At 45.8% G+C, this 13,924-nt stretch overlaps 1 protein-coding gene across 4 annotated transcripts; it reads left to right on the top strand.

Moving 5' to 3' along the window:
• The first annotated feature begins 72 nt into the window (after positions 1-72).
• LOC125748377 (pre-B-cell leukemia transcription factor-interacting protein 1-like) lies at positions 73-11,939 on the top strand. 4 transcript variants are annotated; one of them, XM_049024397.1, is made up of 12 exons: positions 73-2,016; positions 3,055-3,150; positions 3,248-3,332; positions 4,432-4,490; positions 4,993-5,320; positions 5,786-5,860; positions 6,649-6,876; positions 7,335-7,358; positions 7,971-8,023; positions 8,104-8,214; positions 9,000-9,183; positions 9,744-11,939. In XM_049024397.1, the coding sequence occupies exons 2-12, from the start codon at positions 3,076-3,078 to the stop codon at positions 10,958-10,960; spliced, it is 2,439 nt and encodes an 812-aa protein (XP_048880354.1). In that variant the 5' UTR covers positions 73-2,016; positions 3,055-3,075; the 3' UTR covers positions 10,961-11,939. The 4 variants fall into 4 exon arrangements, with proteins under 4 accessions (XP_048880354.1, XP_048880358.1, XP_048880357.1 ...); XM_049024399.1 differs by lacking the exon at positions 73-2,016 and adding an exon at positions 2,058-2,531; XM_049024401.1 differs by lacking the exon at positions 5,786-5,860.
• Positions 11,940-13,924: the final 1,985 nt, after the last annotated feature.

Here is a 13,924-nt window from a genome sequence, read left to right as displayed (position 1 = left end):
ATCTGGGAAAATACACGTTTACACCTATCTAGATTGCATAAATATAAATATCTATCAACCTTTCTGTGGGGCTTTGGATTCAGTCATTTTGGTGCAATTGAGTGCAACTGGAAATCTGCTCCGCAAGTGTGGATGCGGGCGGCATGGTGGTGCAGTGGTTAGCACTGTTGCCTCACACCTCTGGGACCCGGGTTCAAGTCTCCGCCTGGGTTACATGTGTGCGGAGTTTGCATGTTCTCCCCATGTTGTCGTGGGGTTTCCTCTGGGTACTCCGGTTTCCCCCCACAGTCCAAAAACATGCTGAAGCTAATTGGAGTTGCTAGATTGCCCATAGGTGTGCATGTGTGAGTGAATGGTGTGTGAGTGTGCCCTGCGATGGGCTGGCCCCCCGTCCTGGGTTGTTCCCTGCCTCGTGCCCATTGATTCCCCCTACAACCCAGTAGGATAAGCGGTTTGGAAAATGGATGGATGGATGAAGTGTGGATGCATTAAGACAAAGAAAAGTCAATTTTTTTTACATCTTGGTCTATACTCAGACTTGATTTAAACCTTTCATAGTTTCACTGATGTCAGTTACAAGACGAGGTAATATCCAAGCGCATTGCTAATAGGCATAGCATTTTACTGTAAAACAAGACTGCCGCTCTCAATATTATTTCCCAAATAATGGTGTTTGCTGGGAAAGAGGATCCTATTTCTGGTAATTAGCCAATGAAATGTGGAGGGGGATTATGTTTAAATACTAAGAGCAAAGATCCAATTAATATTTTGACAGCAACTTTTGTTCTTGTAGGACACATGGAGCATAAATCCCGTGGGGCTGGGTTAACTGGAGCACAAACTGGTTAAACAACATCAGTAGATGGTCAGCTAATCTAAGCCAGTTGGTGAAGGTATAGTGTGATGCTATATTACAGCACAGCTTTTTGCAGAGCTATGAACTGATATGTAATGCTTATAGATTATAATGACTGAGATCTGTGACCAAGTTCATATGGACTTTGCCTTCAGTATTAAATATGAATGGGCGTTTGGTGTTGAGCGGCCGTTTTAGGTTTGCTTTCAGCTAATCTGTGGGAATTCAGAAAAATTACCACAAACCGGCTTTTCAGCTCAGCTGGTTGATTTATGGGAACCAGTATGCTAATGAAACGCGATGTCATGAGAAAATTGCTTTAAACTCCCCGTTTATGATGTGCTCCCCACAAGGTAATGAACTCCATAGCCTCTAAGGACCGTACGTCCCACCCAGCTGTCAGGACATGAACAAAATGCTATGATAATTAGAAAATAACAGGTGTTGTATCGTTTTGTCCCCATGCACCTAAAGTAAGGTATCTGTTATCTTATAATTTTTTCCAATACAGTTGAAAATTTAACTTTTTTTCTGGTTCCTAGATCATCTGCACATTATATATTGATAGGTTTTAAATAAATATCATGTAACACATGAATGCAGCAAAATGTAGATTTCTCTATAAAAATGGTATTCAGTATAAATATTAAAGGAATCATAAGAGAAAGTTAGTGACCATAGTATAAGGCAAAAATTAGATGCCCGCGTTACGGAAGTCTTTGAAGTTAAGGTGTCATTTTAACTGAATTTAATTGAGGCGACCCTGTGCCAGTTCCAGTAAATGGTCCCATTAGAATAGCACTGGTAAGTCCCGACAATTATAGCAGCACAAACGTGTCACAAAACGTCTGGACGCACAGCTGAGTGTATGTGTAATGCAACTATATATTTGCTTTAGCTCGATGTGAAAGCGTTGCCTGTCACTTACACCTGCGTTTGTCGATCAGTAGCAAAATGGGCTTATTGAGTGACACGACACTCAAACGTTGTTGGCTGCATCCACCGAAAGGAGGTGGGACATTTCTGAATTCAGCCACCCTATTGGACAAAAATCGCGTCTATTACAACGACGTGAGCTGTACCTCTAAATATCCGAAGTTGGCGAAAAGAAAACGTAGATACTAACGTGGAGTCCAGAAGAGCGCAGTGTGTGATCGATGGTAAGCGCGACATAGATAAGCGGTTATGCACAGCGAGCAGGATCTACTAAACCAAGTATTAGCCGGCGGCGACCTAGACAAACTGTCTTCGCATTTCCGGTTAAGAGCGCTTTTCGTTCCATAAGTCAAAATAAAGAGAGCGCTTAACGTGGAGCTTCGTTGTCGTCATCGATCGATAGATAAGCGGATATTAATTTAGATGTAAGGTTACCTTTGGGAAAACATTTTAGTCCTTAATCATGCAATATCTGTTGGAATAGTTTAGGCATATTGAAATGTTCTCGGCTGGGATTTGAAGAAAGTAAAACATAAAGGAATGCAAACTGTGACACACATGGTCCTGGTCGCTGTCGCGGTCGGCGCCGGGAGCCCAGTCCGGGTTTGATGGGAGGGGAGAAACCATTGGGAGTGCTGCTCTTTTGTGTCATGGCCATTTTTGGCATTTCTTGGACTGAAAGTGAATGACTTTCAGCGGCGTATGCATGGATAGAAAGCTCACGTAACTGCAGAAGGATGTGAGTGAACAGCCAGTAACATGGTTGCCGGACCATTCTGATACTTGTATGACGTCCTCTTTTTCTCAAAGTTAGTGTGCTACTATTTAAGTGGGTCCTAAACTTGTGGATTTAACAAGTAGCGCACAGTATTAGCTCCACTTTTCACGGTAGCTGATGGCAACTGACTAAATGTTTTGGCAGTCTACAATACTGTCATTCACTACACTGATGTAACCAGTTTCCTTCGGTGACATCTACATCCTTGGTAACATCATTCTTTGCCAAAGTATTCAGAGAGCCTCAAAAAGCCGGACCGGGCAGTAGTACGACTACTAAATGCTAATGAACTAAGGAATAAGTTTAGCAAAACAACTCAAGCTTTATGTTTTCCAAGCTGGATTTTTTTAAAAATTTCATTGCATAATTTGGTTTACTGGCTATAGTTAGTTATTTCTTTAAACACTGAACGAAATGAATGCTTAACAAATGACATGTAAATAACGTGTGTGGTGCTTTGTTTTCATTTCCCTATGTTATACAGGTGCGAGACCGCTAGAGGGCGATGTCAGACCACAGCATTAGTACAAATAGCACCGGATCTAGCAACAGCTGGACCGTGCTCACTCCAGATGCAAATGTAATTTTCTGCGTCTTTCTTTTTTTGACGGGGGTGAACTGCAATGTAGGGACTGATGAATATGGAAGAGAACTTGATTTTTTTTTCTTCACTCTAGGGGGCTGCAGTTGAAAATCTAGGCCCTCAGGAAGATAGGAGGGGGAGTCTCACTGATGTGTCCAGCCTTTCGGAGGAAGCATCCGGTAAGCATCCTGTGTGTGTGCCCTGTTACACTCACTGTCATGTTGCATTTAAGGTACATTTCAGGTTTTTTTTTATGTTTTTAGCAGAGTTGCTCACTGTCCTGTTCTTATCTGGCATTTAATTTGAATTCTGTTTGGGTTCTGATTGGCTCAGATGTCATCGATACTGTTTGAGCACTGAGTATCGCTTCTGGGGAAATCGGGCCTCCTTTGTTAAAGTAAGCAGGTTCTTGATGAGATTATCAAAGTCGGGGTCTGTTGTGTAGATCAGTTGCATAAGTAGGACACCTAAAAGAATTGAATGAAACTGTTGTATGAGGATATTAACCAAATATGCATCTTTCTCCTAGTCAGTTGATCAGTTTAAAAAAAAAACCTGTGTCTGACTGCATCTAGATCATGTGAGGACTATGTGGGCTGCTTATCGTAACATATGCCAGCTGAATTGATCAGTGTTCTCACCTCCTAAATGCCCTTACATGCCCTCCTCACTTGTAGGGCTAAATGTCTTTAGCAGGCCCCTGTATACTGAGTAAGGTTACTCACAGCAGTGCGGGGCAGGATTCTTAAGAAACTGGATTTAACTGCTGCTGTACATTTTTCCCAAATAGATGTGATATGATTTTCCTATTTAAATATCACATAATAGTGAATAGTGGAGGTGGCCATGTCTTCAGTTATCCCACCTTAAAGTAGTTTTGCAAGCCACAGAGCCATTAGCATGTGAGGTTCCGGTCTGATCCAGCGCTTCCTGAGTCTGTGAGGTTGCTGTGGTTTGACCTCAGGCTCCTGTGGGTTGGAGGCAGACTTTCACACCAGGGCTTTGGCGAAGTACTTAGCAGTGATGGCAAAATAAACCTTTATGAACCAGTTTCTATATTTTCTGACCCCACTGGATGGTGCTCTTGGCTTACTTTGGGGATACGCTTCGAGCCCTTTTTTTGAACAGAGAGCACCATCTAGTGGTGTCAGAAAATACAGCAAATGGTTCATGAAGCTTCATTTGGCCATCACCAGTGCTTTGTGTAGTGTGTCCAGCAGGAGGAAGGCTGTTGGTCCTGAGGGTTGGGCTGACAGTAACTGTATGCTTCTGTGACAGGGGCTGTGGCAGGAGGGGAGGTGCCGGGGGAAGGCGGCCGTTCTGAAGAGGGTCTCCAGGTCAGCTTGCTCAGCCATCTCTCCCCTTTCCTCCCTGGCTGGGGCTTTGTGTCCTCATACATGCCCTGCATTTGCCTGCCTGTCTTTCTGTTCACAGTCCACAGAACACTTCTGAACAAGGGACGGAGGACATAGTCTTGTCCACTTACATATTTGCTTTTGAAAAATTCAGATATAATCTTTTGCCTTAAATTACTTGCTATTTTTAGGGTATTTTTTAGGATTGTTCATTACCTCATTCTCCATGATACTCCAAAAGGTGTACAGACCCAGGTGACAACCCCCCCCCCCCAACCCCCCATGTTCCACGGTCCCTGGGTCTCTGTCTATCGCTCTATTTTTGGCCAATGTACAAGTTATTACAGCAGCACCTGCTTATTCTGGAAGCCTGTTCTTTTGAAGCTGTAGCTTTCATTTATGCAGGTCATGATCCCCTGAGAGAGGCTTTCTGGTGAGTGTGCTGTGGAAGCCCTCATTGTTGCCCTCTGCCTCTACTCCTTAGGTGTGTCAGGAATCCACCCCCGAGAGTGACCATGGCTCTGCCCCTCCCAGCCCCACCTGCTTAACCCCGTCTCCATCCAGCCACATTCCGTTACTCTCAGATGTCAGGAGCTATGGGCCTACAGTCCTGGAACAGGAAACCCACACAGTCTCCGGTCTCACTCCCCCCAGCTGCTATACAGATACTTATGCCGATGCCTATGCCCATGTGCCCGTGGGCTCTTTCCCAGAATCCAGTGTCCTGGTCACAGGGGAGGGGGTTGAGCAGCTGCAGGAAAATGAGCAGTCAGAGCTGGCTAAGAAGGTCTCAGAAGTCGGAAAGCAAGCAGGTAAACAGGGGGCCACATCTGTGCTTTATTATTTAGATTCACAATTCTAACCAATGAGAGCCTTCATTTCTTTCCTTGGTTAATGGGTGGCAGATTGGATATTAGTGCAGTATGTACTGATGGACAAAATGATGCCTCATGAACCATCTGCTGTATTTTTTGACCTCGCTAGGTGGTGCTCTTGGTTTGCGTTGGGGCATACTTTGTGTCCTTTTTTTTTAACAGTGAGCACCATCTAGTAAGGTCAGAAAATACAGCGTCATTTTTTCCACCACTAACAGGGTTTAATTTCGCCCCAGTTAAATACATGACTATGTAACTGGCCCGAGATGCTTCTCAGAAGTGTTGCTTAAGCACCCAGACCACAGTGTTACGAAAGTTTAACTTCTGGTGAACTATGACACCCTGGTCTCTTCCACTTTGTTACTGGCCAGTTGGGTAAAGTTCAGTATGTTTATGTTTAAGTGCGGTTGGTGGATCAACTGGTCGAGGACATGTTCCTTATCTGGGGAAGGAGGCTGACTGGACTGAGAGTCTCTGGTATGGAAATTCTCTAGGGGGCAGCAGCATGCAGATTGAAAGAAGAATATGGCATGAATTGGGCTTTTTTGGTTTTATCCTTCAGGCATTTGAGAAATGAATTGCTTGATTTGTGTAAATTATAATATTTTTTTTACAGCTTATTTTGTCGTTTGAATGTGTAATTGGATTGCAACTTGTCACTGGCAGTGAGGGTCATATGAAGGTTTATGTACCATTTGCTGTATTTTCTGACCATACTCGATGGTGCTTAATATTCTGTGCCAAAGCAAACCAAGAGTGAGGTCAGAAATGCATAAAATCGTTCATGAAACTTCATTTGGCCATCACTAGTCATGGGATTTTTTTAATTTTTGTAATCTGGCGACGAATGCTTGGCTGAGCTTTTTGGGGGCCCGTGAGCCCCTTTCCCCAAACTGTTCTGCACCTCTCATAAGTGGCCAGTTTGATGTCCTGAGGTGGCCCCTGACAGTTCAGTGTCTGCCGCCATGCTAATCTGTTGCTAGAAGCGTGCCCTTGTCAGTCACATCCTGTCTCTGTGTTAATCTGCTCCAGTCAGATGGGTCTACCAGTTCTTAGTGATGGCAATTCTCTCCCCAGCATCCCAGTTACATCCTATGGCCAGTGTTGCTGCACACGGACACACTCCCTGACACACACATACACACACTGCCTGTCATCAGCTCTAAATGAGCTTTAAACAAAGCAAAGCCCCTCTGGAATGTGAGCTGCCCCTGTCACTTTCTGTTCTTCCGTTCAAACCTAAACTCCGTTTTCTGCATGAACAGATACGCATTATGACTCTGAGCTGGGGGAGTCTGCACAGACTCAGGGGGACCGGCTGAGGCGGAGGAAAGTACACCCCCTCGGTCCCTTGGACAAAGCGGATGAGGAGGAAGAGGAGGAAGAAGAGTTCAGGCCCATCCAGAGAGACCAAGATGGTGGTCCGCTGTCTCTGAACAAGTGCATTGTGGCTGCCCTCCTGCTGCTTGGTGTGGGCACCCTGCTGTTCTCAGGTCAGTTCGTTTGAGTATCTTCAATAATTAATTCCCAGATGCTTTTGGAAAAGCTATTTTCTTCTTTCTGTGGCTGTGAACTAGTGTGTTTTACTGTTAGCGATAGGCCTAAATCGATAACCAAGGACCATAATCTTGTAAAACAACGTGACTTTGTGGTGGTGCTGGTGGGGGGGGGGGGTCTGGGTAGTGATGGCCAGATGAAGCTTTGTGAACCGTTTGCGGTATTTTTGACTCCACTAGATGGCACTCTTGGTTTGTTTTGGTCATGCTTTGAGCCTTTTATTAATCATATAGCGCCACCTAGTGGGCGCAGAAAATACAAAAAATGGTTCATGAAGCTTCATTTGGCCATCATTGGGTCTGGGGCCTGCTGTACCCAGTGGGGCACATGTAGAAGATGCTCTGTCCTAACCTGTGCTGAGGGTGTCAGGGTCTAAGGAGTGCTGTACCTGCAGGTGTGGTCGTGGACCTGGAGGACGGTATGTGGAGGGGGTGGCAAGTAGAAACCCCCCCATTACGCAGATCGCAATCACTGCATCCGCACATGCTGCACCATGAGCTGCGTAGTGCTTCGTTCAGGCTTTGGCCTACATGTCATCATGTCATGTCATGCGGCTGCGTCCACAGGGGACACGCCCACTCTTCATTTCTTCGCGTATGTGCTCTGAGAAGCTTGGGATCTGTGTCAAAAAAGAGCCCCCATAAAAAGCTTCTAAAAGCGAGCTTCTTTTTGTCGGTCGTCCTCAAACAGAGCTCTGTTACTCATTGGATCTCGTGGCTCATGTGCCATATTGTTATTAGCAGTTTAATTTAGCTTTTCCCGATCCAACACATCAGACCTTGAAATGAAGAGTGATTTTTTTTTCCCCCTCGTGCTGAGGGAATAATCTCATTAGCAGTATTAATGTGTGTGTGTGTGTGTGTGTGAGAGAGAGAGAGAGAGAGAGAGAGAGAGATTTAGTGTTTCCAAGCATGTCCCTGCTTTGGCCTGGTTCATGGACAGTGTGATGTCACTGCGATCCTTTTTATTAACTGCATGATCAGCATGTTACCCTGTGCCTTTCGTGACGTTTCCCCCTCTCCCTCCTCAGAGGAGAACGTCGAACATAGGGAGCTGACAAACTCGGAGGTGCCTTCGCTCCAGGTCAGCTGACACCCATATGGTTGGGAACTGTCGCTTAGTGCTGACGTGCTGAATCCCACCGTCGCTCTCTCTGCCCGTAGGAGTGGCTGAGCTCAGAGGCGGAGGCCTTGAGGAGTCAGGAGATGGCACAGCTTGTAGATAAGCTGGCCCATGAGAACCAGGAGATCACAGTCCTTCAGGCCCAGCTCCAGGTCCGGCTGGCTCTCGTAGAGCCTTCCCTACTTTCTCTCTCCGTGTTGGTTTGTTGTTATGACCGTGTGAAGGGGTCAGGGGTGTGAAGATTAAGGCCCTTGACACAGAATTTTTTCAGGACAGTCTTGCCAGCTGTACCCCTAAGACAGTACTCAGTCTTGTTCTGTATCCCAGTAAAACATACAACTTTCTAAACAGGTAATAATTAGTCACTGCCAAATGAAACTGCATGAACCATTGCAGTATATTTTGATCCCACTAGATGGAGCTTTTGGTTTTCTTTGGGGCATGCTTTGAGGCCTTTTTTTTAAACAGAGAGCACCATCTAGTGGGATCAGAAAATATAGCAGATGGTTCATGAAGTTTCATTTGAATAACAGCCTAAGTTTTCTTTTGAAGAATTGTGGGGGGGAAACGCAATTATGACCCTGTGGTGTTCCACAGACATTAAACTTTCCTCATATTACAATTTTCTAGTATTTAGTTACTGCCATCTAACACGATGGACTGCTTTGTCAACCTCTGCCTGTCCCATTTGATCTACTTCCTGCTTGGTGGTAGGAGTAGCTAAATTGGGCTTTTATATCCTACAGAGGGACACAGCCATTACTATGGTTGTTGCAATACGGATTATATTACTACAGAGCTGCAGGCGTGTGTATCTGTCTCAGTAGCAATGCTGGGAGAGATTTGACCCCAGCCTGGTTTCACTCCACATCCTGGCACTTTCATGAAGGTTTGATCGCTCTTTTTAGCATTCACTGTTCCGCTATCCCTTTCTTAGGCTCAGACAGAGGAGCTTAACCTGGCACTGCGGCGAGCAGAAGAGGGAGGTAAGGAGCTGGCAAGGAAGGAGGAGCTAGAGAAGGAGAACGAGAGGATGAGAGCGGAGCTGTCCAACATGCCCGATCTGCAGAGGGAGCTGGAGACCCTGAGAGCCAGAGTGAGCGAGCTGGTGCAGATCACAGGTGCGAGAGCGACGCCACCCTACACGCCCACCTCCGATTTCCTCGTGAATTTCTGGAGACCTTTATTAAGCACATTATGTACGTTCTCAAGTGTTTGAAAGCATCAACTCCACCTTACATTTCTGAACTCTTACATCCTAGTTAGGTCTCTTAGCTCCACTGACCAGATGCTGCTAAAAGTCCCAAGATCTAGATTTGTGAATGGAGGTGATGGTGGTTTTTTTGTGTCAGCCCTAAATTTGGATTTCTCTGCCCCTTCCTCTTAGGACTGCACCATCACTGGCTACTTTTAAATCATTACTCAATGCCCATTTTTACTCCTTGGCTTTTAATTAGACTCGAGGGCTGTTTTATTGCTTGGATTGTTATTCTCACCATTATTTGTATTTATATTTCTTGCTTTGTATTCTTCTATTATGAATCATAAATCTTTATACCTGTTTTCTACAAATGTGCTTATGTGTTTGAATGCTGTACAGCAGTTTGGTCAACACGCATTGCTTTAAAAGTGCTTTATAAATAAAGCTGATACTAGCATTTCTTTGTCACTGTTTCTCCAGCCCACAAAGATTCCACCCCGGCCCCAGTCTTAGTACTGCCCCCTACTGGTCAGACTGATAACATCTCAGTAGTAGGTGACACAGCTGGAGTGATGGAGGAGATGACTCCAACCAGTGACAGACTGACGGAAGAGCTGGAACGACAGAGAGTTTTGTTAGAGGAGAGCAGAAAGAGGCTAGAAGGAATGAAAGCAGAGGGGCGAGGGGAACAGGTTGTGAGAGAAGGCCTGGCGCAGATGGAGCGGAGACTGACAGAGCAGGTGGAGAAGCTAGGGCGGCGCCGTAGAGCAGCAAAGAAGGATGGAAGGCCGCAGGGGGAGGGAGAGATGGGGAGGAGAGGGGAGAAAGAGCGATGGGGTCCTGATGCCAAAGAATGGCAGAAGGAGGGAAGACAGGAATGGAGAGGAGAAAAGGAGTGGCAGAGTGGGAGAGATGAAAAGGACTGGAGGAAAGGTAGAAATGGTGAGAAATATAATCGGAATTCGTGGAAGAAGGAGGAGGGCAAGGAATGGGGGGAGAGGAAAGATTGGAAAGCAGGGAATGAAGGAGAAAATGGGAAGCCATTGAAGCCGAGAGAGGAGAAAAGGAAGGACTGGCCCAAAGATGGAGAACGAAAAAGGGACGGGTGGAAAGGAGAGCTAAAGAATGGAGACTGGAAGCCCCATAAAGAACATCGTGGAGAGGGTGAACAGGCGAGCCGCCACGGGGATGTCGGAGGCAGGAAGAATCGGCACTGGCAGGGAGCAGCAGACAAGACGCCCCTCGAGCCGTCACACCGCCACCACGAGCACAACGACTACTGGAAACAGAAGAAGCAGAAGCTGAGGCACTACTACCGCCCCCTAGAGGGCTGTGATGATGTGGCCTCATGTGCCAAGGCTGAGGGGCTGGACCCGGTGCAGTGGGCTGACTTCCAGGCTCTGCTGGATGGCTATCTGGAAAAGCTGGGAGAGGGCGAGTCCGCAGGCCAGGAGGAGATCAGCACACTGGTCAGGGACTTCTTCCCAGATGGGGTCTTCAGCCACGACAGGATGTCATTCCGAGACTTTGTGGAAGACGTGGCTGAGATCCTGGAGGACATGGCTGAGGGGCAGGGAAGTGATGAGATGGAGGAGGAGATGGAGAAGTTCGAGAAGGAAGCGTTGAGGAAATTCACGTCAGGTGACATAGAGGATGGAGGCGAGCTAAAGAGAGTAAACGTTAGAGTGCGGGGCTGAGTGAGGGTGGAGCCTGAGTGTGGTAAGGGGCAGGGTGAGGTTCCACAACAGGCACTGTCTGCAGGGTACTGCTCTGGGTGGCTGCTGTTTATATCTGAAGACCCTTCTCCATGAGTTTTGAACATCCCCACCAGCCTAATGCAATGTGCACCTACTGCAGTAAAAGGATCTATCTAGACGTCTTCTCCCCAAACTACCACATTACCTAGGTGTGTCTCTTCAGAAGGGACTCTTGGCGTCATGGGAAAGTTCGAGGGATGCATATCCCATAGACCCAGCCTGAGTGAAGCAAGCTTGGGGGTGGGGGGGGGAGTATCAAGCGACAGGTTATGTACAGGCTGGTACACATCAACAACACCAAGAAGTGGCGTGCATTTGAGTAATGTGCGATGGGGGGGCCTCGCTTTGTGTCCCGTGTCTAATTTCACTTAGTGCCAATGTAACACTGATCTTAGCTGTTTGAAACTGTAATATGGGGGCTGTATCCTGACCATAGTCAGCACTGTAGAGTTTTGCTGTTCAATTAGCCAGTGGGCTGTTCTACTGAGACTATCTGCCTACGCACTTGCTATTGTGTTTAGTGACAGTTTTTATGTTTCATGACGCTGTAATAAAGTGTTCAGATTTGGCTTTTTAGCACTTTTGTCACCCGCCATAAATAGCACATCACGCCCTATACAGTGATCTGCTGTCTAGTCTGACTGTACACTTAACTTAAGCTCTTAGTCTCTCCTTGCAGTGTTGGGTGTGTGTGGTCGAGTTTTTCCACATTATTCTAAGCTATAATGTATTTAATAAAACTTACCTTTCAGAGGAATGTGTTGTGCTAAAGTAATGAATGTTATTACACTTTGCAAATATGTGGTATGATTAAAGGAAAATATAAGATGTGGAAGATATTTTAAGCACTGTTTGTATAGTGACTTAGTTTATTTAGGTTTGTAAAAATCTGAATTAAAGTTTTAATTTGTAAAAACTACAGTGGTTTCAGCTGTCTGTATGTAATCAAATCCTACATAATTTATTGACCTGTTATAGACACTGAAAATTTGCCCTAAGGAAAACAGGGATGGGGGTGGCATGATGGTGCAGTGGTTAGCACTGTTACCTCACACCTCTGGGTCACATGTCACCCGGGTTCGAGTCTCCACCTGGGTCACATGTGTGTGGAGTTTGCATGTTCTCCCCATGTCGTTGTGGGGTTTCCTCCGGGTACTCCGGTTTCTCCCCACAGTCCAAAAAACATGCTGAGGCTAATTGGAGTTGCTAAATTGCCCATAGGTGTGCGTGTGAGAGTGAATGGTATGTGAGTATGCTTTGCGATTGGCTGGCCCCCCATCCTGGGTTGTTCCCTGCCTCGTGCCCATTGCTTCCGGGATAGGCTCCGGACCCCCTGCGACCCAGTAGGATAAGCCGTTTGGAAAATGGATGGATGGAAAACAGGGATTTTTTAAAAACACTTTTCGTTTGATTATTTTCCTTTTACATTCACTAACCTAGTGAACTTTGAATTCCACCTTATGAACCTTTTCCCCAGTTCTAAGAGATTCTCGACATCCCTGTTTTATGGCTTCAGTTCACAGACCTTATCATCGCTGCTTACGTTCCTCAGGCTGAATGCTGCGCACAGTAACTAACTTTCTTTCCCTATACAGGCCTGTTCTGCACTATCCATGTGGCCTGTCTCTATATGTGGCTGGTCTGGGTTATAACTGGGACCTTCGCCATAGGCAGCAGCTTCAGCAGTGGAGTTCTGAGATCTCTTTTTGAGCCCCGCTAAAACGGGACGCACCCCAGATGCTTTGTGGCTTTTGTTTGCTGTAGTTCCACTGTCCTGCTTCTCCACCATGGAAGTGATAATCATAATTGGGGTGTGTGTGGCTCAGTAGGTGAAGTATCTGAAGGTTGCTGGTTCACAGAGGTGGAGATTTCAGGTCCAGAGAGGACAAATCCAGACCAGAATTTTGTTTCAACCAACCAGTTGGGCACAAAGAATCACAGTCGTAGAGTACTCACCTGGTTGGTTGAAACAAAATCCTGGTCTGGATTTGTACACTCTGGACCTGAAATCTCCACGTCTGCTGGTTCAAGTCCTATAGTTGGCAGATTGATGTTGCCCTTGAGTAAGGCCTTAAACCCAAGTGGCTCCCAGATAGTGGCTATCCCTGTGCTCTGACCCCAAGCTTGCTCTCACCTTAAAATGTGTCTATCTTATGGAGAGCCTGATGGGATAGGCATACGGACAGTTTCACCACAGGAATGAATAAAGTATGAGTATATCCATTATAATTGTGCCACATTGAATTGTTCATTTAATACTTTTAAATTCCTGCAACAAAATATCACAGAGATGGAAATGCAGGCAGAACCTTCCCAGAATTACGTGCCCAGTTTTGCATTATATGTTTTATGTATTGACAGTCTGTTAAATTAACTTGGCAGTTAATTACGTCATACCAACTGACTGTTTGTCAGAACGGTACTATATAAGAAATTGTTTATACAACAAAAGCAATGTCAGCTTGTTTTTCCACAGTTATGCCACAGTAAGTAAAAATAATGCTGAAATGAATGTTTCCCTAGCTGAGTGCAATGTTACTCTTCAGTTCATGTAAACGTTCCCGAGGCGCTTCTTTCACTGGGCTGGTCATTCCCACGCCAAGTGTTTCTGTCCCTTTGGGTGCGGCTCCTCTTCCATTCTGCTTTTCCTAACCAGAATTGATACTCACAGTACTTTTCTGCTGTCATATATTAAAGGTGGGATAATGGAAAATAGAAATGTATAAAACGCATGGCAAGGGCTTTAATTCTAGAAGGAGTGTTATACACTCAACTCCAGGCTCCTAGATTTGCAGCTATTCTATGGCATCTGCCCGTTTTGCCTTCAGGCCAGAGACCTGAAATTATTTCATCCATCCACCTGCTTATCCAGTGTAGGGGGTCTGGGGCTGATCCCACAGGGTG

This window comes from Brienomyrus brachyistius, chromosome 9 (assembly GCF_023856365.1).
Source record: "Brienomyrus brachyistius isolate T26 chromosome 9, BBRACH_0.4, whole genome shotgun sequence".
NCBI classification, from domain to species: Eukaryota; Metazoa; Chordata; class Actinopteri; order Osteoglossiformes; family Mormyridae; genus Brienomyrus; species Brienomyrus brachyistius.
This window is presented reverse-complemented; position numbering and strand designations above follow the sequence as displayed.

Excerpts from the sequence above, each read along its gene's own strand:
- LOC125748377 (XM_049024397.1), top strand. The coding sequence starts at position 3,076 with ATGTCAGACCACAGCATTAGTACAAATAGCACCGGATCTAGCAACAGC. Across the intron at positions 5,321-5,785 it reads AGAAGTCGGAAAGCAAGCAG|TGCGGTTGGTGGATCAACTG; the intron begins GTAAACAGGGGG and ends TTTATGTTTAAG. Across the intron at positions 8,215-8,999 it reads TCCTTCAGGCCCAGCTCCAG|GCTCAGACAGAGGAGCTTAA; the intron begins GTCCGGCTGGCT and ends TCCCTTTCTTAG.